Source organism: Artemia sp. Qi Xiang Cuo, chromosome 6 (assembly GCF_049724085.1).
Source record: "Artemia sp. Qi Xiang Cuo chromosome 6, ASM4972408v1, whole genome shotgun sequence".
NCBI classification, from domain to species: Eukaryota; Metazoa; Arthropoda; class Branchiopoda; order Anostraca; family Artemiidae; genus Artemia; species Artemia sp. Qi Xiang Cuo.
The window spans coordinates 20,431,372-20,458,568 of NC_142799.1; the positions used below are offsets into that span (position 1 = coordinate 20,431,372).

General features: G+C 34.5%; 1 protein-coding gene across 1 annotated transcript; it reads left to right on the plus strand.

Moving 5' to 3' along the window:
• Window positions 1-5,178: 5,178 nt before the first annotated feature.
• On the plus strand, window positions 5,179-17,738 carry LOC148950966 (protein deacetylase HDAC6-like). Its single transcript, XM_089090969.1, has 4 exons — window positions 5,179-5,217; window positions 6,606-7,088; window positions 9,610-10,308; window positions 16,565-17,738. The coding sequence occupies exons 1-3, from the start codon at window positions 5,179-5,181 to the stop codon at window positions 10,138-10,140; spliced, it is 1,053 nt and encodes a 350-aa protein (XP_088947095.1). The 3' UTR covers window positions 10,141-10,308; window positions 16,565-17,738.
• The last annotated feature ends 9,459 nt before the right edge of the window (window positions 17,739-27,197 follow it).

Genomic DNA, 27,197 nt, shown 5'->3' on the forward strand with positions numbered 1-27,197 from the left:
CAAATGGTGTATTCACTTTATTTGAAACTCAATAATATGATTTTCTATTTATATGAAGTACTTCAATGTATTTAAACATATGTGTGTAATGTATTTATCAATAAGAAAATCCTATTGTAGAGGCTGTGATGGCTTCAGTTATGTAGAAGATTAAAAGTCTCGCAGAATTTCCATCCATACAAACAATAATACTCCTTTTCATCCAGCTAAAATTCTTTTATAGTAATATTATCAAGGACTATTTATCAAAATTACTATTCATCACCAATTTTTTAAGTATATTCAAATTTTATCCAAAATTGAAAATTTAAACATAGGATGGTACTAATACACATACACTTATTGATTTACACTTTTTAAAAGCAAATTAACTAGGGATTCAAGGGACAGGTACCTCAAATTATATCTTGGCTAGTCCTGAGTATGACTTGGAAAACAAGAATACTCCTTTTCATCCTGGTTATGATCTGGAAAAGAATCAGAAATTGAATAAAAAAAAGAGCTTTTTAACTGAAAGCAAGAAACAGATTTGAAACCTATTTCAACAGATTATTCTTTATATGAAAGGGACTTTCTCCTCTTTATCTCCTTACTCTTTACTGTGAAGTTTGGCTTTTTTTTCCAAATTTTTAGGAAAATTGGAAAGATAAGATTTTTCAAAGCACTAAAAATACTTTTGTTTAATGAGCAAGGTGTTGAGAAGGGGGCAGTTCCCCAGATATACAAAGTAATTTATATTTGTTTTAAGTTTTAAACTTGCTCCTTACTTTAGTTGAAAAACTTTTTCTATTTATTTAATTACATTTCACAAAACTATAAAGTTATATGAATACAGTACTTGTGGTACCACAGAAAAAAAAAATAGTATTTCAATGTTCTCTGTTTGTATTTTGATGGGTAATCAAACAGTTTGTGGTAATTAACTGCAAATACAGAGTAACCTGGCTCAGTAGTAACTGAAACTCTAAAAAATAAATTTTGATACTGATTGATATATCAAAAGAATTGGCTTATTATGCTGATTCCAATAATATAAGTTTCATTAAGTTTATTTTACCCATCAAAGGCTACAAGCCTGAGAAAATTTGTCTGATTTTTTAAAAAAGGGGAAAGACCCCCTTGGAGTCATATAACTGTAATGAAAATTACACCATCAGATTCACCATATCAATCATTTCTACTGAAGAGGTTTTAAGCTCATATCGGAAAATAGTGGAATTTTTAATTTTTGCCAGAAGAAAGATCACAGATGCGCGTTATTTGCTGTTTTGTTTTTCCAGGGGTGATTGTATTGACCCAGTGGGCCTAGACTGTTCAGAGAGGGCTCATTCTAATGGAAAAGAAAGGTTCTAATGCCCTTTTTATGTGACCAAACTAATTGAAGGGCAACTAGGTCCCCTCCCACTCCACCTTTTTCCCAAAATCGTCCAATCAAAATTTTGAGATAGCTTTTTTCTTCTGTATAGGTGAAAGGCCCAATAGCTGTGTTTTTAGAGATAAAATGAGCCCCTACAGCCCCTGGAGACAGGTTTTTAAGTTATAAATTTATCCATTGTTTTATTTGTTATTGGGAACATGTATACATTTTTTGGGTTAGGAGGGGAGGAAGAATTTTCTGCTGGGAGGATTTTCCATGGAGAGGGAAGTTTCCAGGAGATGAACTGTTAAGGGAGAAATTTTACACTTGGTGAATTTGCCAGAATTCCCATAAAAAATTTCTTTATATGTTCTTTACCAATTACCTTTTTCTTTACCAATTCAATTTTAGGCATGGAGATGTTAAGGGTAATTTTCCAGGGTAAATTCTCGCCAAGATTGAACTGCCCAGAGAATATTTCTGTAAAGAGGAGGATTTTTTTTGCAGAGGTGGAGCCAGTTATCCTGGTATTATTTAAAAAACGATCAGAAATTAAATAGAAAAACAATTTTTATTCAACTGAAAGTAAGAAGTAACATTAAATCTTAAAATAAACAGAAATTATTACATATATGAAGGGGTTTGCCCCCTCCTCAACACCTGGATTTTTATGCTAAAGCTTAAATTTGGTCCCAGTTCTTTAAAAACAACTCCTGAAACACAAGGGTTGTTTAGTTAGAACAATATGTAACTCTTTTTTCAATGTGCCAAAAAACTGTAGCGTGGAAAGTGAGGTATTAAGGAGTGGGGCAACCCCCCTCATATACGTAATAATTTCTGTTTGTTTTAAGTTTTAATGTTAGTCCTTATTTTCAGTTGAAAAAAACTTTTTTTATTATTATTTAATGAAGCTTAGAGACAAACATTTTTTGAAAGGCAATTAAAAAAGTATGTCAATTAAAGTAAAAGTATATAAAAATGGAAAAAGTAATTAGTTAAAAAAAATTACGCAAAACAATAGCCTACTTACAAAAATTAATACATAAACTCCCAGTGTTCAGTTCTGTTGAGCAATGCCAAAGCGTTGGACAGATATTTTTTAACAATATTGACAGTTTCAAACTGGTTTATCAAACATCAAAATATCTAATACCTTTAGACTAAATTGATTATAAAAAGTACTGCATTATTAAAGCAGTTTGTTCAAATTAAAACATTAAAACTAAGATTAAGAAAATCAAATAAAAAATTTTAATTCAATATTTTTGAATACCAAAAACCAATATATATGACATCTTTATACTTCATAACTGTTGCCAGCATATTCTTACTGAAATTGCACCTCATTAAGTTGTTTTCCTTGTGTTTTCTTTAATTTTACGAACTTTCTTGTGTATTTAGAACAGTACTATTTACTAATAAAAAAAATACATATTTAGGATCACCATAAAAAGCTGATTCTTTGATCGAATGTTATCAATAGTTAGGCTCTTACACTTTTATTATAGGGTCAAAATCTATTGGAAGGCAGGGGAGGGCATGCCTCCCCCCTGCCGGTGCCCATGGCTGGCACTCTGCATTATGTACTCAATTACAATTACAAAGAGTAGCAGAAACAAGACACAGCTTTTTTTAACTCCTGACAGGATGCAGAAGAAACGGGTTTGGCCACTTCGTGTCTTTAGACAGCACTTACTGTCTTCAGAGAGAGCAATGATCAACAAAATTATCTTTTCAGGGATTCTGTTTTTCAGGAAGACCTTTCTCAGACTCTGGCAGTCCACTGAGTCAAATGCCTTTTCAAAATCAGTGCTATCATATAGGTCTTTTATTGTCACTTATCTTTTTTTTATGGGTAGCCATAAAGTAAGTATCTGGTCCACACAAGAAACAGTTTGATCTGAATCCATGTTGCTTGTCATGGAGGTGTCTGTCAAAGTATGTGCTAATTCTCTGCAGTAAAACGCGTGATGACAATTTGTTGGGTATAGAAAGCAGGCAGATTCCATGCCAGTTCCCTGAGATGGTTTGCATCCCCTTTCTTGAAGATCATCACTGGTGATTTCATACACAGCTCTTGAGTCACCTGTCTTCACTGCTTCTTCTGCTTGCACTGATTTCTGCTGAATCAAATTTCCCTGGCCATTTCTGGCACTCTTTGTCACTGCTTTATCCATGGCTCTATATTCTTTGTTTCTTTTGATCTGAGATAAGTCTTTGGGTGGTTGGGGACTTGTCTTTTGGATATGTGATGCTTTTAATGTTTTCCTTTATTCTATGTAGTACCAAGTTTATTCAGAGAGCAATTGGTCCTTTGGACTCTTAGTGCAGCCAATAGTGGCTTTTGCAGGATTGCCAAAGCAGAACTTTATGCTTTCCCAGGTTTGTTTGCTGTTACATAATCTGGTAAAAACAGTGCTTCAAATCTATTTGGTACCTCCAGCTTAAAGGCTTGCTTGAATTCTCTCTTGCATAGTTTATCTGAGTCAAAGGTCAGGTTTGAGGGAGCTTTTCAGCGCTTTTATTTCTTTTTAATTTGAAACAGATTTGCTGCCATCAGGTTGTAGTTAGAGTCAACATCAGTTTCTCTGTACCCCCTGTCAGGTACACTTCATACTACTGCTGCCAGTTTTGCATGTGTGTCCATGAACCAAACTTTTAGGATTCTTGATCATACTGGCGTTCACTGCAGTAGAGCTTGAAAGGTTTGATTAGTCATGACAAGGACAGCACTGAATTTACGTTTCTATCCAGATCCGCTATGGATAATAGCTATATTTCGACCAGTTTATTTGATCCAGAACCTAGCCACCAAACCTCTGACAAAGCCAGAAAGTCAAGGTGATTATCTTCCAGGGCTCTCAGCTGTTGCTTAGTCTTGGAAGCTTGATACATTAAGTAGGTGTTCCATAAACCAAGTCTAAGGTGTCGTTTTGTATTCATAAATCTTGTCTTTGGGTGTGCAAATAGTCATCATCAAAAGGGAGTGTGATCCGAGGCTCAATTTTGGTGTCTCAGTTGCAATATTGTGTTCTTCTGAGGCAGATCCCTGAGGTCGAGGGTGTGGGTTGCAATCCCACTACCCAACCCTTCTCATTTAACAGGTATAGGTCTATCATGCTCCCCTGACCTCTGCCAGCCATGGTTCCTTACATGGCTGGGTTGGGAAAGTAAGTGTTATGTAAGTAACTGGAAAGGAAGTTAGTGGTGTCTACAAAATATTATAGGAAATTAAATTGTTATGATTCTGAGTTTTTTTAGTTTTTTTTTTCTGAGTAGTGAAAATGATTTCTCTTTTGACATAGATTAATCAAAAAGTTTGTTTTTATCCTTAAAGGGTTTACCTTCTTAAGTTAACATGTTAGTAAATTTTGTGGACTTGATAAAATCACTAAATAGGCCAGATTTAGCTTGCATAGCTAAATCTGTTTTTTTTTTTTTTTATTATTATTTTTTTTTCTATTTTTTTTTTTTTTTTGGTTTCTTGGTTTTTTGATTTTTTAGGTGGGTTTTCTCCCGCACAAGCATTGCTTCAGGGAATTGATGATGTATATATTTTTTTTTTTTTAAATAAACCCATTGTTACTTACTTACTTAAATAGCTATTAATTTTTTAGCAATATGTTACTCTGCCTTAGAAGTCAGTGGTTAATTGAAAAACACCTCTTGTTTGTTAGTGTAGTATCCTAATTTGCTCTCCTTCATTTTACGACTATAGTGGAATGAATTTCTTGAATAAGCACACTAACATTTAAATTCCTGCGAAGTATTTCCTAATTATAGTTTTGAAGCCAGGTTAAAATTAAGAAGGAAAAGCAAAAATGGAAAAACCAGGATCATTATACGAAAATACAGTGAAGGTATGTATTTTCATGAACTTTGACATGTGATGCTTTTTAACCTACTGCCCAATATCCAACTAATTCCAGATTTTCCACAAAAATTTAAGCTGGTAATCAGACAACATTTTTATTTTATTTTTTTTTTTGTTCAATTTTCAAATGAAAAAAAAAAAAAAAAGCAAAATATCTGGGACCCTAAAATGACTGTCCCAGATTTTTTCATTCATTCAACCGTTAACCTTTTTTTTTCAAGTGGCGTGGAATCCTCACCAGTGGCCCTCCCCCAAAACAAACGACCCACTTTAAGAAAATATTTATGTCCCCCAACTTCCTTTATTTTACAAATAAATCTTAAGCAATTCTTACAATATCTGTATTTACTTCTATAATTTTAATTGTGATTTTGCATTCCTTTTTTATTAGGGGGGGGGGGGGGGGGCGGCTCAAACCAAAATTTAAAAGACTTAAAAACGCTAGGGTGATCTGGGCTGCTGGTGTCATTGGTTTATCAAAAAGACTCAGCCAAGTAGTTCTTTGTTGACTCTTTCTTATTCTTTACTAACTTTTACTGCCAAGTAGTTTTTTTTTTATTCTTTCTTATTCTTTACTAACTTTTACAGCCAAGTAGTTCTTTGTTGATTCCTTCTTATTCTTTACTAACTTTTACAAAAAGTAGGACAGAAAAACACTTGTTTAATTTAAATAAAGCAGTGGAACAAAACAAAAGATAAAAAAACCACAACAAAACTTCAAATAATAATTCGGATTTTTGATTTGTCAGCTTATGCTGACAACTTGCTTCTTATTAGCCGAACTGAGTTTGGTTTAGTGCATTCTGTCCGACCCGTTGCCGCTGCATTTGCAAGTATTGGGTTATTTTAATGTTGATTATTTGAAAAAAACTACGTTTTCTAAAGAGTTAAAGAGGCTGAGTTACAAGGTCGAACCTTAAAACGTACAGGGATTAGGAGGCACAGTTGGGGGGCTGCCGCCCCCAAACCCCCGCTTTCGCAGCCTTTAACTAAAAAAAAAGTTTTTTAAACTGAAAGTAAGGAGCGACATTAAATCTTAAAACGAACAGAAATTATTCCGTGTATGAAAGGGGATGTGCCCTCCTCAACGCCTCGCTCTTTACGCTAAAGTTTGACTTTCTCAAACTTTTTTTTTAAACAATAAAACTTTAGCGTAAAGAGCGAGGCGTTGAGGAGGGCACAGCTCCTTTCATATACGGAATAATTTCTGTTCGTTTTAAGATTTATTGTCGTTCCTTACTTTCAGTTTAAAAAACTTTTTTTATTTAAAGGCTGCGAAAGCGGGGGTTTGGGGGCGGCAGCCCCCAACTGTGCCTCCTAATCCCTGTACATTTTAAGGTTCGACCTTGTAACTCAGCCTCTTTAACTCTTTAGATAACTCTTTTCCCCTTTTTGTCAGATGCTAATTATACTTATACGGGTGAAGGCAAAGGCAAAGGTTTCAACATTAACATTCCATGGAATGAAAAGGATGGGGGAATGGGGGACGTAGAATACTTGGCAGCCTTTCACAATATTGTAATTCCCGTCGGTTGCGAATTTAATCCTGAGCTTGTACTTGTTGCATCAGGGTTGGATGCAGCAAGAGGTGACCCACTTGGCAAATGCCTAGTGAAACCTGAGGGATATGGACGGATGACACAACTTTTATCAACGCTTGCTGAGGGAAGGATGGCTGTTATATTGGAAGGAGGTTATAATCCAGAAGCCGTTAGTTACTCCATGACTATGATAGCGAAAGCTCTGTTAGGGGATCCACTGCCATCTCCAGTTGTTGACCGTGCCTTGAAGGAAACGGCAAGGCAGTCAATCTACAACACTTTGAATGCACACCAGAAATATTGGATGTCATTAAAGGTAAGTCTTGAATTTTTTACTGTTTATTATATTAGTTTTTTAATATTTATTATATAATCTTTCAGTGTTTATTGTGTTTAAAAAATGGAATGTTATAACAATACATCCAATAAATTTAATTGTCATGATAATTAAATATTTTTAAAATTTTATAAAGTTTGAAGTTGCCCATCAAAAGACATTAGTATTGTGTAATTTCCATAATTTTAGCACAGAGGGTGAAACACCCCAAAAAGGGGACTTTCTTGATAAAAATTTGCAATCAGATTCATTTTGTCAAAGAGCCCTCAACTGGAAGTAAAGCCCCTTTGTTCAAAAACACAAGGTTTTGTGTTTTTCCTGAGCAGGGGTGCAACTTCGGTTTTTTTTTCTTTTTAGGTTTGGTTTTAAGCTCAAACGGGCTTTGAATACGCTCGATAACGTTTTAAGTTGCAGTGGGGTTAAAACAAGAAAGCGGTTTATTGTAAATTCACTTAAACAAGCTTAAATTAAACCTGGTACCAATTAGCGAAACTGTTATTTCTTCCATCCGAAAGACCCCTGGTGAGTGTTGTCTGATGTAAGCTCTTTTTCAAATCAATAAAGTTTCATCTACTTTACCATTCTTTTTCAATCGTTTTCTCTTTAATCCTTAACGTGGTCAGAAAATTATTATTGTTAAATATAGTAAGGAAAATCTATTTCGAATGAATTTTTGGCGAGTTGTTTTCAACTCCAGAAAGAAACTTGTCAAAACAAAATAGACAGAAAAAAGGGATGAAAAGTGATATATATTTTTCTTTGGTTTTAAATAAATACAGTAATGCCATAATTGTCTTTCAAAGTTAGAATTTCTTTAAGGTGACCATTAGCCAGTTCAGAAACTACTATCAACTCTTAATCAGTAAGTTTTAGGGGAGGGGGGGCAAAGGGTAAACCTCTAAAAAGCTGGAGAGACTACATGTTTGTACTTGATATTTTCGAAAGGTAATGGCATAAAAGTCCATCTGTTCTTGAGTAAATTGAGAGCTAATAATTTACCATTTAAATAATTCCTTTTTTGTTAACTTAGGAAGCCTAACTTGTCAATTGGTTTTCAATTATCAAATGTGTATGTCTGCCATTAGCCTGATCTCTATAATTTCCATCCTTGCCTATATTCCAGCAGCTGACTTGAAGCAAAGAGGATTTTTCGAGATTAATTGCTTGATGACTTTCATAACAGTTATCAACAGTTTGAACGAATAGGCTTGTAGACAGGGATCCCAGTGGAGAAGGGAGGGGGATTGAGAAGTGTATGTTTGTTACCCGAACCCGTCACATTTGTTATTATTCGTTTTTTGTTCTATTCGTTATTCATTTTCTATTCGTTTTTAGTTGCCCCTTTACTAGCTATAACAATCAGACTACAACAACAATAATTAGTAATAACAATAAAATTATAGCAGTTTTTGCCAATAATCTGGAACCGATTCTTCAAACTACACAAATGTAAACGCAACCGTCGATATTGTCATGCCCAATGCCCAATGGCACCTATCATATTTTTTTTTTATTTTACAGGCGAGCGAATAAAAAGTTCTTCAGCTTTTCGTGAGAATAGCTGTTTACTGAAAGGTGTAAATAATAAAAATCTGTAGGTTTCACAATGTGCAGGCGGAAAACCTAGCTTTTTCTATGCATGGTTCATAAAATTATATTCGGTAGTCTTTGTGCTAGAGGGGCCGAACCATTATTTGTCCTAATCAAGGCAAATATGCCCTACCTCCTATGGAGTAGATAAGCCCTTTGGTTTTTTAAATGAAGATGTTTTAGTGCAGATTACACAACATTCTGGAAAATTCAAGTGGCTTTTATTTGTATCTACTACATGTCAGCTTTAAACTCTCTGACTGATTCTGGCATTAGTTCTTAGTACGTTATCATGTGTTTGTACTTGTTTTGCAAATCATTTTTTTTTTTAAATCTGTGTACCATATACTTCTTCATCTCTCTGAGTACTTGTTCAGGTTTTGTCAGCTGGTTTAGTGTCCTTACATTCCAAAATCCAAATTTTGTATTAGTTTTTGCTGTCATAAATCGTGTCCGTGGGCGTGCTGAGGTTGTCGTCAAATGGTGTAGTGGGGTATCCGAGGCTGTCATCGATGTTTCTTTTGCAATTTGGAATTTTACGGGGATAGGTCGCAAGCCCATCGCCCAACCCTCCTCATTTTACGGACTTGGGACCGTAGGATGCTTGAGATCACGTGGGTGCAATTTAGTGGAGTGCCTCCCTTAGACCATTTTCATGCGTTCGATACCTGTGAAATTTGTAAAATATATTTCTAATGTAAATTATAGAAAAATAAAATCGAATTTTTTTAGACTAATCCAAAAGCTGATGAAGTTCGATTATTGGCAGATGAGTGGCTACAAGACGGGCTTTGGGGCTGGGAGAGAAATAAAAAGATTGGCAAAAATTGTAACGTGGAATTTTTTAATTTTGGCTATATTGATCCTAGTATTGTTGGTGGCTTACTTAGCATTCTGTTTCTCTTTCTAGTTTGTTTGTCTAATGTGTACAAAGTCATCAGAAGAGGCCCCTTTAACTCCTCCATCTACGCCCATCATGTCAAAAGACGGTGATGGAGCTAAAAGATCCTTTTTTGGCTCAATGGTCAAAGGTGCAAAGTCTGCCAAAGTCTCAAAGGCAAAATCCATCGACCATCGACCAAAGGATATTGTTCCCGAAATGCGTAAGGTTAATGAAGAGGCTGCCAGTAGTAAACAGTTTGTTGAAGAAAAGACTGTCACAACAAAAGAAACGATCGACAAAACAGCTTCAGAAGCAGCAGAACGTGCTGAAAAAGCTGAGAATGAAGGAAAGGAACAAACTAGGAGTGCTAAAGCTGAAGTAGAAAACGTTGTCGAAGTGTTGAAAGAAGCAGTTGTAGATACCGCTGTGCTGTTGAAGAAATCTCCCGAAGGAAAAAACAAACAAGATGAGGATAAAACCATAGAAGTTGTCGGACAAGCTAAAGAGAAGGCTGGAAAAGCTTCTGCAGATGCAGGTCTAAAATTACAAGAAATATAAAAAGCAAAGCAAGTTGCTGCTGAAGTGACGTATTTTGCAACTGAAGCGGTTGATGAGATTGTGAAGAAGGCTGACGACAAGCTTGTTACAACAATCAGCGTCAACAATGAATTTCTAATCCCTGCCCTAGAACACAACTCTGAAGGCTTTTCCGCGACGTCACGGCAGGTAAGAAGCCTCTTGCTCTTCTCATTCTGTGCTTTTGCCTCATTAGAGATATTTAAAACATAGTAAAAACTATCATTTGAATAAATATATATGTATCGAATTTGAAGAGAAGATACATGGATGAAAAATCAGAAAAAAATAAGCTAAAAATTTGACACCGAACATCTTAAGAAGGCGCAGCTTTCTTTTTTTAGGTGTAGTTGTCTTTGGGGCATCAACACGTTTTTTTTTGTTTTTTTTTTTTTTTTTTTTTTTTTCCGATGAAAAGCATTGTCAAATCTAACCAATCAGTTTTGTGTGTTTATTTTCTTAGTACCACACTGACAAAAATGTGGCAATGCACCAGTGGCAGTGTGAATGTGTAGAGTACTTTATAATTTTCAAACAATTTAAAGAGAAATCTTCGATAATTGGAGTTCAGATATAAATAGACCTAAAATGGATTCAGGCTCCAAAATTTTTTTTATTTTGATGTCTTCGGTTCTATAAAAATATACCATGTCTGATAACTCACAAAATCTAACCCTTTTATTTAAAGAATGTTGATTCTCTTGTCTTTATTCGGTTTTGACTACTTGCTAAACATTCTCACTAACATTATTGTTTAGTTGTCTCTGTTTCATTTCAATTACCAGTACATTGACTTTGTTCGAAAAAGGAAGCTCAACAAGCTAAAATAATCAATTTCAAATGGATTATAGTCAGACGGGAGCAATTTTTTTTTGTTTCTTTTAATAGAAGGAAATCAAAAATAAGTTTATTTCCTTGTAATTCTAAGCTTGAATTTAATACAAAAGGTCAATAAAAAAGCTAAATTGCAAAAATATTAAAACTACTTTTTCAGCTATTTTATAATTCGTCTAAAAAGGCATGAGTATTCCAATCAGAAAAAGTTTCTTTAAGATTAGTTTAATATCTAATATTCATTTTAACTCTTGTTTTATTTAAATTCATACGCCCCTAAGGTTGTGCTGGAGATATTTTCCACTAGAAAAACTAAAAATAAAATATTGCACAAATTTCGCAGTTTTTGCTATTTTAGACAACTTCTCCGTTTTCGACTGACTACACATCTATGCGTCTAACCAGCGTCTGATGTTAATGCCTGATATAAACTAGTGCAGCCATGAAAGCAAAAAGGCTCCAAGGGTACCATTTTCGAGCAAAAATGCGCCGAAGGTGTTGTTTTTCTATATAAAAATGGGTTTAAAAAGTGCGCTGATTTGAAGGCAACACTGCTGTTTACGCTGACTGAGATCTATTAATTCAGTTCAATTTGGTAAAGATATGTCTGTTCTGACTTAAGGCAGGTCAGCAATATATTAAAAACACGGTAAGGAAAAATCAATGAAAATGAAAAACCCAATGATTATGTTCGCAAAATCTAGAATAAATATCATTTACAAATATTTAACAAAAAATGAGCAAAAGCTTTATTATTGGGCAAAGAGTATGAAGAATATCTTGTAAATATCCAAGAATGAATACCTTATGCTCGTTATCATTATAGCAAATATACTTTTTACCTTCCCTTCCCCTGACAGCAGGAGATATTTGTTTTAGGCCCATTAAACAGAAATATTTCTATATTTCTGAGAAGTTCCTGATTTTATATGGAACATTGCCTCTTTTTTGCCTGTTTCTTAGAAAATGTTGTATTCAAAACAACAAAATTGAAAACTGGTTTATTTGAGTAGTTTGAAAACTGGTTAACTTGTTTATTTACAAAATATTTTGTGACATCCTGTGGTGTAGCTCAATAAGGTCGGGAATTGTAGCTTTTCCTTCTTTTAGGAGAAAATAACAACAATTTCTGTAGTAAATTTATAAGAATTATTCTTTATTTTGAATTGACAAATAGTTACTACCACACATGCAGGAAACATTGGAAACTTCATAATTATGTGCTGTGATTTTAAATAGACACTGGCTCAAGTTCTTCTTTCAATTAGTGGCTAGGATCAATAGGGAGAGGCCTGTCAGGTTTATGTGTTGTACAGTATTTCTGTGATACATCTATTAATATTGTATACTTTGCTGCCTCATTTCAACATCAGAACCCAGTAACATTCCCTTGTTTTTATGTGAGAAGTTAGATGGTAATTGCATCTTTTGAGAGAGAATCCACCTTGAGTTTCATCTCTTGTCGTTCGCCTATGATAGTGATCATTTTAATTACCAATTTGCAACGTTTGTTTTGGTAGCAGCGCAAAAAGTCTTGGATTCTTTAACTATTTTGTTTTCATTAGTTTATTTCTGATAAATTGGACTGTACATTTGACGTTTATAAATATCAAATTGTCCCACAAGAATTTCATAGTTTGTGATCCTCAAGACAAACTTGTGGGGCTGTTGCTTTCAAAATATGTGTACAGGAGTTGGAGGGAAGGTTCTATGTGTGGTAGAATAAGTGGCGTTTCAAAACACATAAAATGGTAGAGAGTAGGCATCCTCTCGTCCATGGCTACGGGGAGGGGGTATCTGCAATTGAAATGGTCTGAAGCGAAAAAAAGTAAATACATTCAAAATTCCCCATACTTACTGTCTGAAACATGGTATAATCGTTGACCAAGATGTGTTTTTCAATCTCAATTTTTTCACCTTAACTCTCATTCTGATCATTTATTTGTTCATTGGTTTATTTGAGTTCAAGTAATTCGAGATATTTTGGCTTAAGAACAGAATTTTGATGTGGTGTTGGTTACTGCAGTGATTTCACAGTAGGAAAATCTTTACTAACATAGAATAATTTTAGTTTGTTGCTGTGTTCAGTGCTATCTAGTTCTACCAGCCTCTTGCTCCTTTCCTGCTCCCCATTAAATGTTGTATGAGTCACTGCCAGTTTGCTAGGTGGAACTATTTGTCATTTTAGATCTTTTTCGAAGATATTAAGCATTTAATTCGTTAAATCAGCGTATTTTTCTAGTTTTTTTTTAGGAAAATTGTACCTTTTTTCATATTTTTGCTTAAAAATCGTTCATTTGATGTAATTTCGTTTTTATAGATAGGCAATTTTATACAAGCCATCTGCTAAGACATTACACTTTTTTTGTGTCTGAATTACCGGTTGCAATTACAACCCTGTTAGGCAGGCTTAGGGAACTAATTAAAAAAGAAAAAAGAAGCACTGGCGTATTCAAGGTAATTTTACTGCAAAAATTTACATTATGTATTTTAGAATTTATTAAAATGCATTAGTTTTTCATTTTTACGTTCTTTATTTAGGACGAGAGGGATATAAAGCATACTGGGTCTAATTCTCTTTTTTTTTGTTAAAAATACAATCAGTTGCTTAGCCAGTCCCCCCTCCCTCAAATGCTCACTGCGTGGACATAGAAGTCTGGCTTGCTTAGCCAGACTTCTTAAACATAATTTGTTGATTCTCCTTCCATTGGTTTCAAATTTACTGCCGTTTTTTACGTTGTTGTCAAAACTGGCTTGTGTTAGCTGCGTTATATCGTGAAAATATTTTACTTTAAATCTTTTTTTTTCTTGTGCTCCTTGTTTGTTTATAAAAACTGCTGGATATGATCTAATTACTTAAAATTGGTTGAAAGCTTTTGTTTTTTTTATAGCTTTTTGTATGTTCTGTACAGTTTGGCTTGTTTAGATTTCTTGCTATGGCTGGAAAAAAGCTAATGACGTAAAGTATGTTTATCATATCATATTTTCTAGTGTATGATGTCATACCAATGCGACTTTTTTTTATAGGATTTAAAAAAAACTTGTTATACTAATTAAACGGCCAATGTGTTTCAGGAGTCGTTCCTAAAGAATTCGGACACAATGTCAAATTTTAGCATAAAGCGCAAGGTCTTGAGGAGGGGTAATATTTTTTATATACGTAATAATTTTGGCTCGTTTTAAGTTTTGGTATTGCTCCTTACTTTGATTTGAACAAAAATTGTTATTTTATATTTAATTTCTGGTCTTTTTAAATAATGCCGGGAGATCCAGCTTCCCTCCATAAAAATTCCTAAATGGTAAGTTTTTTCCACATAAAACACCCCCCCCCTCGGCAGAGAAATTTCCCCAGACAATTCCATTCTAGCTCAAAGTTCCATCTGGAAAGTTTCTTGCGGGCGATAGCAGGTGAAAATTTTTTCTTAGCTCACTTTCACTTGAAAAATACTTAAATTTTTATTGTTTTTTAAATCATGCGAGAAAGTCCCTCCTCTATGGAAAAGTTTTCCCGGAAAAAGCCCCACCCCCGCCCCCTAGTAGAAAGTTGCTCCCACAGAAAGTTCCCACAATTGTGGCTAGCTTGCTTTTGCCAACAAATGCTGCGTGGATTTTAGAAGGTAAAGGTAAAGAATACAGCATTGGACTTTACAGTCCCTACCGGCGGTGCTGATCTCCATTTCTTGGCCCTTCAGCCAGGAAGTGCCATGGGGGTTGGGGGCCAACCATCCTGTGCTTTCGCACACCCTTCCTTATTACCTTCCCCAGATTTCTCCAGGTACCCATTTGAAGCTGGGTCGACTCTGGCTGAGCTTACAGAGTCACGCCACTGAACCCCGTCCCAATTGGGTACACTAGGATTCGAACCCTCGTCCTCTCGGACAAAGGATCCTAAATCCAGCGCATCAATCTACTCAGCTAGGAGTGGCTTGAAGAGCCCCTTTTTCTTACTTTTTTTGCAAATACGATTGAATTAAATCTACGGTTGATGAATCTGGCAAAATTACACATCAAACAGTTCGTGGTAACGAACTGTAAGTAAGGAGCGACCCGGCTCAATGGTAACCGAAACTCTAAAAAACGGAATGTTGATACCAATAGATACCTCAAAAGAATCAGATTTTAATTCTGATTTCAAATATGTAAGTTTCATCAAGTTTAATGTTACTTGTCAAAAGTTACGCGCCTGAGAAAATTTGGCTGATTTTCGAAAAAAGGGGGAAAGACCCCCTAAAAGTTATAGAACCTTAATGAAAATTACACCATTATATTCAGCGTATCAGAGAACCCTACTGTAGAGGTTTCAAGCTCCTATCTACAAAATTGTGGAATTTTACATTTTGTGCCAGAAGAAAGATCACGGATGCTTGTGTATTTGTTTTTTTGTTTTTTTTTCCCAGGGGTGATCGTATCGACCCAGTGGTCCTAGAATATCGTGAGAGGGCTCCACCAAAGTGTAATCTATCTGGAAGATTTAATGGTCAATCTTCAATTTTAAGGAATTGAGCAAGAGTTTTTTTTTACTCATTGTTAATTCTTGAATTAAGTTTAATTTTTTCTTAGCTCACTTTCACTTGAAAAATACTTAAATTTTTATTGTTTTTAAATCATGCGAGAAAGTCCCTCCTCTATGGAAAATTTTTCCCGGAAACAGCCCCTCCCCCCCCCCCTAGTAGTAAGTTGCTCCCACAGCAAGTTCCCAATGGAAAATTTATCCCGTGGAAAAGTTCCCAATGGAGGAATTCACTCGTGGAAAATTCCCTCCCAACTGAAAGATACTCTATATACAATTCAAGCCCGGTTAAAATTTCCCGAGGACGATTCTCCTTAACATGTCCAATTGTAAAATTGAGTTGGCAATGAGAAAGTAAGAAAATTAAAAATAATTTCATATAGGACTTCTGGCAAATTCCCTGAGTGTAAAATTCCATCTGGAAAGTTCACTCCCGCGAAAGTCTCCCGAGGAAAATCCCCCTGGTGGAAATCCTCCCCCCTAAAAAAGTTTCGGTAAACTTCCCAATAACAAATGCTATACGTTAACAATTTGCAACTTCATGACTTAGAGACCTTTTCCCAGGGGCAGTGTGGGGCCATGTTATCCCCAGGGGCACAGTTACTGAGCTTCTAACTAAGCTGAACAAAATGAGTATTTCAACATTTTGAAAATTGTGATCGCTTGACTTTAAGGGGAACAGGGGGATGGGAGGGGGACTAGTTGCCCTCCAATCTTATGGTCACTTAAAAAGGCACCACCAGTGGCAGTAATTTTCAAACAATTTAAAGAAAAATCTTAGATAATTGGAGTTTTTAGATATAAATAGACCTAAAATGGATTCAGGCCTCAAATTTTTTTCATTTTTATGTCTTTGGCACAATAAAAATATGCCACGTCTGATAACTCTCAAAAATCTAACCCTTTTCTTTAAAGAATGTTGATTCTCTTGTCTTTATTCGGTTTTGACTACAATATTAATTCTTAATATGCAATCTGCTTGCATTATAAGGTTTGGAGATATACTTAACGCCGCAATAGCCTGGCGAATAACCTGATGTAATTATTGATATTCTTTCATAGGAACCAAAGAAGGAGACTTCCGCCACAGCTGCTCCTGCCAACCAAGAGGAGACTTCCGCCACAGCTGCTCGTGCCAACCAAGAGGAGACTCCCACCAATACTGATGAAAAGGAGAAAGATATACCCGAGGAGGTTTTCTTCTTTTTTTAGCCTTAAAGGCTTTGGAATGGGACACCAAAATCTTTGGACTTTTATTAGTATATATCTTTTTCATTGTTTTTACTAAAAGTTTAACCTGTTAATTTTGTTTCTATTTCATTTTATCTGTAAAGAGATTAGCAACATACTCTCAGAAATTGTTTACTTCGGTGAGATAAAAAAACAAGCGTACAGGCTAATATTTCTGAGACAAGAGCATCACATACCGGGTATAATAAACCTTTCACAGTTTTAATTTTTGAATGATATTGACAATAAATTACAAGAGGAAGAAAAAAAAATAAGGAATGGCAGTGGATTTATATAGAGGGATACAAGTAATGTCAGAGGGATTATTTATACCTAACGAATGTTTGCGCAGATTTATCTTATGACAAAGAAATAATACACCCCGGCTTAAGTAAATTTTGATGGTATTATTTGTTCTAACCTTAATGACTTCTTCTAAAAAACACAGGCCAAAAAGAGAATTAATGGAATAGACTATATATCCAGTAAAATTGACTAGTTACAAGTGAATAAGCCAATGAATTGGTAAGATTTTAATAAAGCACTTGTGATTACCATCTGGCTATATCTGAAGTACTCATCGTTTTCAAGTAGAATTAAAAATCATTCTGAAATAGATTAAGGAAATACTTGGAAACTCTAAACGATATTCGATTTTAATTCAACTGAAATTTAGTCATTGAAAGAAATTTAGTCATTTGTTTGAAGTATAGCAGCTACATTATTGAATTGCACTGTGTCCTAATCGCTAAATTTAATATTTCAAATTACAGATCAAATTGAACTATAAATTAGCATTAAATTAGCAAATTAAGATATTGTTTTCTTATTTTAGAAGCAAATATTCAACCTTTAGGTATTTTTTACTTCTCTTATCGGCTTGGTTCAAAGCAGGTAGACTAAAGGGAGATTTTAACGATAACGATAAATTTTGGAATAAAAACGTGGTTTTGCTGAATTTTAGTGTGAACAATGGTTATTTCTTGTACGCTGATCTGCTTTAAAATATCAGGCCCTATTGACACGCCATCCAAAATTTCGGAATCTCAATGAAACCAAATTACAATTCATGTTTTGTCTTTTAACAGTTTTGTTTTAGTTGTTATTAGCCTTTTTATTAATCTTTATTCCTGATTTAATTTTTGCTTTTCCTTTCATCTGGTTTTCTGGTCAATCTTAGTCAAGCCTAGCCAAAATCCTTAGTACAAGCTTACAACAAATTTATCAGTTTATAAGCTGAGCATCCTTAGTGATCCTAGTCAAGCTAGCTTAGTCAAGCCTAGTCAAGTTCCTTAGTATCAGTATACAAAAAATATCTCAATTTAAAGACTGAAAACTGACAAAGCTCAAAATTCTAAAAAATTACTAAATATTAGTGATATATTTCTTTGTATGTTTTTGTTTGTTGTTGTTATGCCTTAGTATTATATTTTACCATTTGTGAACTTTGTTATACTGGTTCGATTTCACATATGTGCCTTCTGATTTAAACCGGTATGATTGATTAGTATGCAGCATACCTTTAAAAGATAAATTTATAATTTATAAAACTTGTTTCTCACAGTCAGAGTTTTTTTTTCTTCTTTTCCGGGATTAGAATAAAGCGAATGTTTCATAAAAAAATAATTTTTTTTTGATTTGTTATTAGCCTTTTAATTTATCTTTATTCCTGTTTGTATTTTTCTTTTACTTTCATCTGGTTTTCAGGTCAAGCTTAGTAACCTTAGTCAAGCCTAATTAAAATAGTTAGTCAAGATTAGTATAAGCTTAGCAAATCCAGGTTAATATCCTTATTATCAGCTTACGAAAATTTATCAATTTAAAGGATAAAAATTAAAAAAGCTTGAAAAAAAAAAATTTAGAAAATTAAAAAATCTTATTTTTAAATTTCCCTGTATGATTTTCGATTTCTTGTTCTTGTGTCTTATTATTAAGTTTGTTGTGCTGGTTCGATAACACAGATGTACCTTTTGATATAAACCGCTGTGATTGTTAGTATGCTGCATTCCTTGAAGATAAATTTATAAATTTTATAAGGTGACTTCTCGTATTTTAATTATAACTTTTCTGAACAGTGCTATCTGATTTGTTGTATAATCGATGAGGTAATCGGTATTCAAAACTATTAAGTAGAAATGCTGAAAACGTAAATTAAGACCTAAGAAAGCAAATGACGGATTGATTGGAAAGCCAGCAATAAAGAACAAAGCCGTCGACAAAAGGGATGAAGAGGAAATAAGTTTTGCTGAAGGAAACTTACTTCTTAGCTGAAAGAAACTTTTGACAATATCCAATATTAGCCAGTAAAATAACATAAGTTTAAGTTAAGATAAAAGAATTTCAAATATGAGATAAAATTCACGAAATAAGAGTGAAAACCAAAAAGCGAACAAAACTTCTAGAAGTTCCTAGTAGTTGTATCTTGCAACTGGAATACACGAGTTGATACTGACAAGCTACGTCTAAAGAGAGAAAACATATAAAATTCTGAAGTTTAGGCTAGAAGGATTATTCAAATTTTTCTTATTTTACCTCCGTATTAAGCTTGTATGGTTAGTTGCTTCCGAAATGACAGTCTATTACCGTATGAAAAAAAAAATTATTTCCAGCAGCTGTTAATCTTCCTGTTGCAAAATTGAGATGAGAAAATAGCTTAATTGCTTAATTTTTCTCGCAAAAAAAGCTAGCACTTCCAATTCTGGGTGAAATACTTTCTTCTTCAACAGGGACTGAAGCGCTAGTATCTACAAAACTTCTGTTCCAAGTTTTCATTTGTTTTATATCTACAGTCATGCTGGAATTTGACTCACTTATTTCCGCAGTAGTTGAGTTTGCAACCTTAGAAACACAATTTATTTGTTTACAAACCCAATTTATTTATAGAGTCGATGAAGTAAACAAGGATATTTAGATTTAATGATGTAAAGTGTATTTATAAAATAATTGGCCCGGTATTTTTCACTAAGATCTTATATCTAAGATCTCACATCTTTATGCAAAGATTTCCGTTCTTTTAACCCATCTTTGTTTTAAGATCTTGCAGTTTACTGATGTTAGCAAAAAGTGTGAAAGACGCCATCTTTCTGCTATATAGAACAATGATGAGAGAACTTTGATGATATACTCTTCATTGTTCTTAAAACCGCTGATCAGAGCAGAATTATGAAATACGTTTGCAAAAGAATGCTAAAAGATGTAAGATCTTGGTGCTAAGATTTCACTTTTAAGCTTTCGTTGTCAAAAGATGTAAGATCTTAGCACAAAGATGAGTTAAAGAACGGGCCTCATATTTCCTAGTGTATGATGTCATACCAGTGCGAATCAGCCCCTGCTGCTATAAAGAAATTAATTTATGGTTAGTCGTCTTGCCATTGCGCAATTACCAATTCTCCTTCCTTGCCAATACAATTCTCTTTTGCGCATACATAGATGTAAACATACATAAAAAACATAGGAAATATTTTCTGCCAAAAGAAAAATCATAGGAAAATATATTCCTGTAATTTTTTTTTTAACGGAAACCCCCGAACCTAGCAAGAAATGCAAGCAAGAGAACTCACATTGCACGTTCAGCTTGATTCCAGTTTCCAATTTCTTTTCTAAGAGGGCTTCGTGTTCAGAGACACAGCGAAGGATGCGATTATGCTGATCTCGTCTAATTTTGAATTCAAGTGTGGAAGTTACAATCCAAGATTTGGAAGTTTCCTCCATAGTTGAGTTCATCTGGTAGCAGTGGCGGATCCAGGGCGGGGCGCGCCCCCCCCTAGTGTAGTCTAAAGTAGTGTAATTTAGTTAATTAACTCAAGTTTATGTTGATTAAACTTGCTCCTAACCCAAGTTTATCGGATCAACCTATTTTGTGCCCCCCTACATTTGTTTTTATCGAATCAACCTATTTTGCGCCCCCCTAAAAATATCCTGGATCCGCCCCTGTCTGGTAGGCATTATGAGATATTTCTTCGTCACCTAAGAAACAAAAGATGAAAAGTTTCCATCTTTATATCTTTCAAAATTCTAATTAAACTAGGATATTTCATCCAATAACATTCCCTCTTAGAAACTTGGAAATAGGTGAAATCTGTATTTGAAAGAATAAAAGCACTCAGCGTCTACGTTAACCTAAAGGAATTAATCATGATGTGATCTAATATCTGAGCTCTTTAGTCAAGTTTGTAGATAAAAAAATTATTTTGGGGTAATAGATGATTACCCCAGAATTATTTGGGGTAATATTATGTCCTACCAAGTTGTCTTACCATGGGTCATTTAATGATCAAATACTGCATTTTTATAACTCGACTGTTATGCATACAAAATTGCGGCAGTCTGTAGCCATTACAGTTTTCTTCTATACTAAATTTACCTAGGCTAGGATACCATCGACCCTTATTTGTACCGACCTGGGCATTAAAATCTCCAAATAAAAACATTGTATTTCAACCTGGGTATTAGGTGCGTTAAACCGTATGTCTATTTGTTCCTTTAGATGTAAGTAATGTCCATCTTAGTCATTAATATTCCCTTCAGTCGGTTCTGTAGGGACACATACTAATGACTGATACCGTGCCATTTTTAGTCATAAAATGAGAGACTAGCATTCTTTTACTAATACTTTTCCAACCTAAACAAGACTTCGCAGCTTCCTTAATCATCTTGAGCACTACTCCGTATCTATGTACCTCATCCTTCGTGCCTGAGTGAATTAAATAAAAAAAAAGTTGATAAAAGACTTTGAAAGGAACACGGGGATGGGAGAGGGACTAGTTGCCCTCCAATCTTTTGGTCACTTAAAAATGGCACCAAACTTGTAATTTCTGTTAGAATGGGTCCTTTTTCGATATTTTAGGGCTATCGATTCGATGTAGTGACCCTAGGGAAAAACAAACAATTGAACATGCACGACGCATCCGTGATCTTTTTCCTGGCAAAAGATACAAAATTTCGCATTTTTGCAGATGGGAGCTTGAAATATCTACACTGGGGTTATCGGATACGTTGAATTTGGTGGTGTGATTTTCATTAAGATTCCTTAACTTTTAAGGGGTGTTTCTCTCTTTTTTGAAAATTTTCTCAGGTCGTCGTTTTTGATGGGTTATACTAAACTTAATGAATCTTATATATTAATCAGCATAATAAACCAAATATTTTGGTATATTTGTTAATATCGACATTCCATGTTTTAGAGTTTCGGTTACTATTAAGCCGTGTCGATCCTTACCGCTGTATATAGATAATATAATAGTAAGATCACGGCTGATGATTTTTGGTACTTCATTCTCGGCACGTACAAACAGCTCCTCTCATTTAATCTGACATTAGCGGGTCAGTATGTATTTGTCAGTCACTGAAAAATGGTACGAATTTGCATTATTCGTAATTACGAAAGCAGAAAGAAACTTGGTGAGCCGGATTCTATATCGCCTAATTTTATGTTTCTAGTTGTTAGGGATTTCCATTAAGGAGCTTACAAACAATTGAACCAGCGAAGATGAACATACCTTTTAGGGCATTGTGAAAACTCTACATGGCATTTGTAGTTTTCGCCCCAAGCCACAAGAGCCAAAGTAAGCAATATACACTCTTCCTAGATCCCAATCTGTTCAAAGTCACCTTCCTTACACCCTCCCATGAAATTACAATTTCCCTTAAATCTTTCCTTACGACATCCTCCCACCCCAATTGGGGATAACCTGCCCAAAATTATCCAGGATAAATACGGGAGGGGGGGGAGAACTTACGCAGGGTAGGGGGCTTATCCGGAGAGGGGTTGCATTCCTGGTGGTAATTTTCGTTGTCGGGAAATTTTTCAAGGGTAAACCGAAGAATGTGGCTTTCAGTGAAAACAGCTCCACACAGTAATTTGCAAATTGAAGGGTGAGTCCCCTGTCCCTTTCTCTTAAAAAATTGTCTTTAATGGTTATTTTGTATTTTTGATAAACTTAATGGTGACCCTATCTGTTTCTTGAATATCGAGGATGCGTCTCAGTCAGATATTCAAAAATCAATGGGTTGGCTTGATAAAATGCTAATTCAAAGCACATTATCCCTTTTCGGACTTTGGCCAAGATGATCAGAAGACGCTTTAACATACCTTTTCGGGCTTGGCTGTTCATAGTAGCCATTTCTAGAAAGGCGGGAATTATCTCAACCCCAAAAAATCAAATGCTCCAGGCAATTTACCCAAAACTGCATATTATTTCTCTCTAACAAGATTAATACGATTATATACAAGTTTTGTTAAAAAACTAATATTCTTTTTAGCACAAATTTCCAGCTTTTTACATTAGAATTCAAATTATAATATTTTGTCGGCTTCTTCCTCAAGGTCATTAAATTTCAAGGTAGATTTTTCGGAAAGGTTGATTGTAGATATATTGATTTGTTGTAGATATATTGATTTATATGCACATCAGACGGAGTAAGTTTTCGTTTCTTCATGTGTTTTTTATTCAATGCGTCTCAAATAGGTCTTCTAAAGTTTCTTTCCAGAGCCTTCTTGGCTGTTCTACCTTTTCTTGGAGACTTTAATATTCTTGTTCAACTTTGTGGTGGCTTTCCGCATACTAACCTAAACCATACTGTTCATACACTGACCTACATGCTGTTCGGGTAACAAAACTATGATTACAGAAGATTGGGTAGATGTATCATGGCCGAAAGAAAAAAAAAACGAATAAAAAGGAGGCAACGTCAATTGCTTAACGCAAATATGAAAATACTATCTACACCGCATATACCACAAACAATTGTTTTACATCAAAGTTACAATAGTAAACCTAGCTCCATTTTGGCCATGGAGTTATCTTCAAATTCTTGAGTTTTCCTTCAATATAATGAATGTTAGTACCAGAAAAAAGTTTGAGTTTGTTTTTTTATACTTTCCATTAAAATATGACCATCAAATACCTCCGTGGTCGAGCCCCAATCTAAAAAAAATATTATTTTGTTTTCATAAAAATCAGTAGTACAAACGAATATTGGAAAGGGGTTATCTACTTCTAAACTATGGGTTTGGGTCTTCGGGGATCCTCAAGTAAGCCTCGAGAAATCAAGGACTTAAAAATATTGCGAGTTCTATTATCATATTATCTTCGACAACAATAAAGAAAAGAGACTACGAACTTGAAGTTTAATAAATAACAAAATAATGTGAAAATCATTATTTAGAACGCTATGCTGATTTCAAACAGGTGAAAAAATAGGAAAAGACAAATACAAGTACTTCAGCAGTGGCTGTTCTGGCCTCTCTTGCGCTCGGGGCATACTCTTGATCCCCCACCCCCCTTCCTGTCTCCCTTAATTTTCAGGCCAAATAAAAAAAAAATCATTTATTAACACAATTTTTATTTATCAACAAAATTTTGAATACAAAATATCACAAGATTTATTTAAATTAATTAAATTCGGTCAATTTACTTTTATTTTCAAAGAACGGTGATGAAGATAAAGGGAAAATGAAAATTTTGGATTCAGTTACTGGATTTGAAATTCAATTAATGGATTTGAAATTAATAGAATGAAAATTTCGAATTCTATACTTACTGGCGACTGCACCCTCTACTTCATTTTATAATAATGAAATTTCTAAATTATAAAATGATTATAACCGGTAGATTATTTATTTGGAATTTCGCACTCCTAAAATTTCTGCGCCCGGGACAAACAACCTTTCCCCCTAAAACTGCCCTTATACTTCAGCAAGAATCTGCACAAACCTGTCTACAGTGCTCAATAAAGAAAAACAACGAAAACACACTAATGCTTTGAAGTGAACTCTAAGTAGACAGAAAAAACATCGGGAAGAAAAAAAAGAGTTCACTTCAAAAGGTTAAAAGGTTAGTGTATTTTTTGTTTCTTTTTTTATGTGCTGATTACTGAGGACAGGGGCAGCAGTCAATCCCAATTTAGCAAAGCACTGGACAAGTGTTCAAGATAAAAATATAAAAGCAACTGATGCATTTTGTTCATTATTTCATTAGCCCATAGATGGTTTAGGGGGTAGTAGCCCTGCTCCTGTTTGTGATGATTTCTTTTTATTTAATTTTAATTTAAGATTTGGTTAGTAGTTCTAATATACATTAGTTTATATATTTTGCTAGCCAACTAACTTCAAAATATTCCTTTTTACAGCACAAAAACAAGAGTCTGAGAAATATGGGAATTTTTTTCCCCCAAGAAATAAGCTCTTTTGAGCAAGGGATCTGTTTGAAAATAAAATTAAAATGAGAAAGTCTGAAAAAACTAGTAAGATGTAAAACAAGCAAAAAGTCATAGCAAAATAAGAGACAAATAATGTTCCGTCGAGTTAACATGAAATGGCGATCCCGTCGAGTTAACATGGAATGGCGATTATCCTAAGTGTAGGTTAACTGGGCGATAACCACCCTCAATTTTAAAAAAATGGGGGACATGCTTACAATTAAAAACAAAACGCCCATATATTAGATTTACAAATATTATTTTTTTAGAATTCAATAAATACAGCCCTGAAGAATTTGAAAAATCGCGTTAGTTAAAACGCTAATATACTCGAAACTATAAAAAATAATGATTTTATTCAAGATATTTTTATCACAACTCTGTTTCATAACTCTGCTTTATAAAACAATAAAAAACTTTAGCGTATAGAGTGTGGCGTTGAGCAGTAAACAGCCCCTTTCATATACGGAATAGTTTCTGTTCGTTTTAAGTTTTAATGTCGTTCCTTATCTTCAGTTGAAAAAAATTGTTTTTTTTTTCATTTAATTTATGAAAGTTTATGAATTACCTAAAAGTATAGACCTGTCTTCAAATTCAGCCTTTACAGTTGGATCCAACTATTGTACACTAGTCAAACTATTATTTTCCAGTCGTTTGACAACCTGTTTACAACTGGAAACGATTTAATTGTAATACAGCTGCTAGATTATAGCCTATTTTACCAATTGTTTAACAATGTTATTGGTTTGGACAGTTGTACATATTCCTATCAAATATGTTCATTAATCCAAATGTAAAAGCTACAATTAAAAATTTCAACTCAGAACCCCCCCTCTCCAATAAAATCCTTTGTCCCAACCCCCACCAAAATCATGTGCTCCCCCCCCAAAAAAAACTTTACGGGCTACCCCGCCCCTAACGGCTAATCATTATCAATTTACAATAAAGAAGCGTAATTGTACGCTAAAAAACGAGACGTGGAGGCTTCCTTGATAGGCACAAATGAAACTCGTAATCAACGCCTCTCAATTCAAACCAACAAAAAAGTACGCTAAATGACTGTAGTTTCGCAACAGAAGAGGGTCATTTAACGTTGAGAAAGCGTAATTTCAGGGTCACAGGAATTGGCTGCAACGAATACAGTGGATCTATCCATAACGTTAGATCAGTCATAATGTACGCTAGAAGACCTTCTTCTATCCTCTGACTGAAAACGCTGAATTAGCGTCCGTAATATTTCGGTAATATTTTTTGTGAATTTCTATACACTGTCCATTAAAAGGATTTTATCCCTATTTTGAACTTTTATTTTATCGTAAATTAGTGTATGTGACATTAAAGTTTTGAAATTATGTGAAAAAGATTATTATGTCACCGAAAGGAGAAGAGGTGGGATTAAAAAAAAAAAATCTTTTTTTTCCGTGAGTCCAGAAACAATGAAAAGATAGAAAACGATAGAAATTGAAGAAGGAACTGATTTAGCTAAAACCGCATATTTAATGGGATATTTTCAATAGGTTGAAGAGAATAATATAACCGAAGATACTTTTTTCTTGTAACTCATTCCTTGCGAAGTCACATCCAGTGAAATTTTAATATAATTGACAATTTTTTTAATGAGAAAGGCATATTGTGGCGTACTACATACAGTGCAAAGTCAATGCCAGGACACAAAACTCACCTTCTAGCAATAGTTAAAATGAAAGCACCCGATATTCCCTGGACTTACTACATGCTCTACAAAGCGGCTATTATATAATATTATAAAAAACAATAAGTATTTTCAACTGAAAATAAGGAACAACACTCAAAATTAAGTCGAACAGAAATTATTACGTACCTGAGGTGGTCATCCTTTCCTCAATACCTTGCTCTTTACGCTGCAGTTACATATAAAATTATATGATGAGTCTGATATGAGTTATATTATTTACAAAGCTGTGTGACGGTATGGGAGCTAGATACACGCATCACTTTTGTGCTATATTGAATGTAAAAAAAAACAAATTTTTTTTTACTGAAAGTAAGGAGCAACATTCAAACTTAAAACGAACAGAAATTATGCCGTATATGAAAGGGGCTGTCCCCTCCTCACCTTCCCCCGGTAATAACCCCCCCGGAAATTTCCCCCGTAGGAGATCCCCCCCCCTAGGAATTTACCCCCGTAGGAGATCTCCCCTAGGAATTTACCCCCCGTAGGAGATCCCCCCGGTGATTTCCCCCCTAAGAGATGTCCCCCCCGGTGATTTCCCCCTAGGAGATGTGC

Excerpts from the sequence above, each read along its gene's own strand:
- LOC148950966 (XM_089090969.1), top strand. The coding sequence starts at position 5,179 with ATGGAAAAACCAGGATCATTATACGAAAATACAGTGAAG. Across the intron at positions 5,218-6,605 it reads TATACGAAAATACAGTGAAG|ATAACTCTTTTCCCCTTTTT; the intron begins GTATGTATTTTC and ends TTAACTCTTTAG. Across the intron at positions 7,089-9,609 it reads AATATTGGATGTCATTAAAG|TTTGTTTGTCTAATGTGTAC; the intron begins GTAAGTCTTGAA and ends TTCTCTTTCTAG.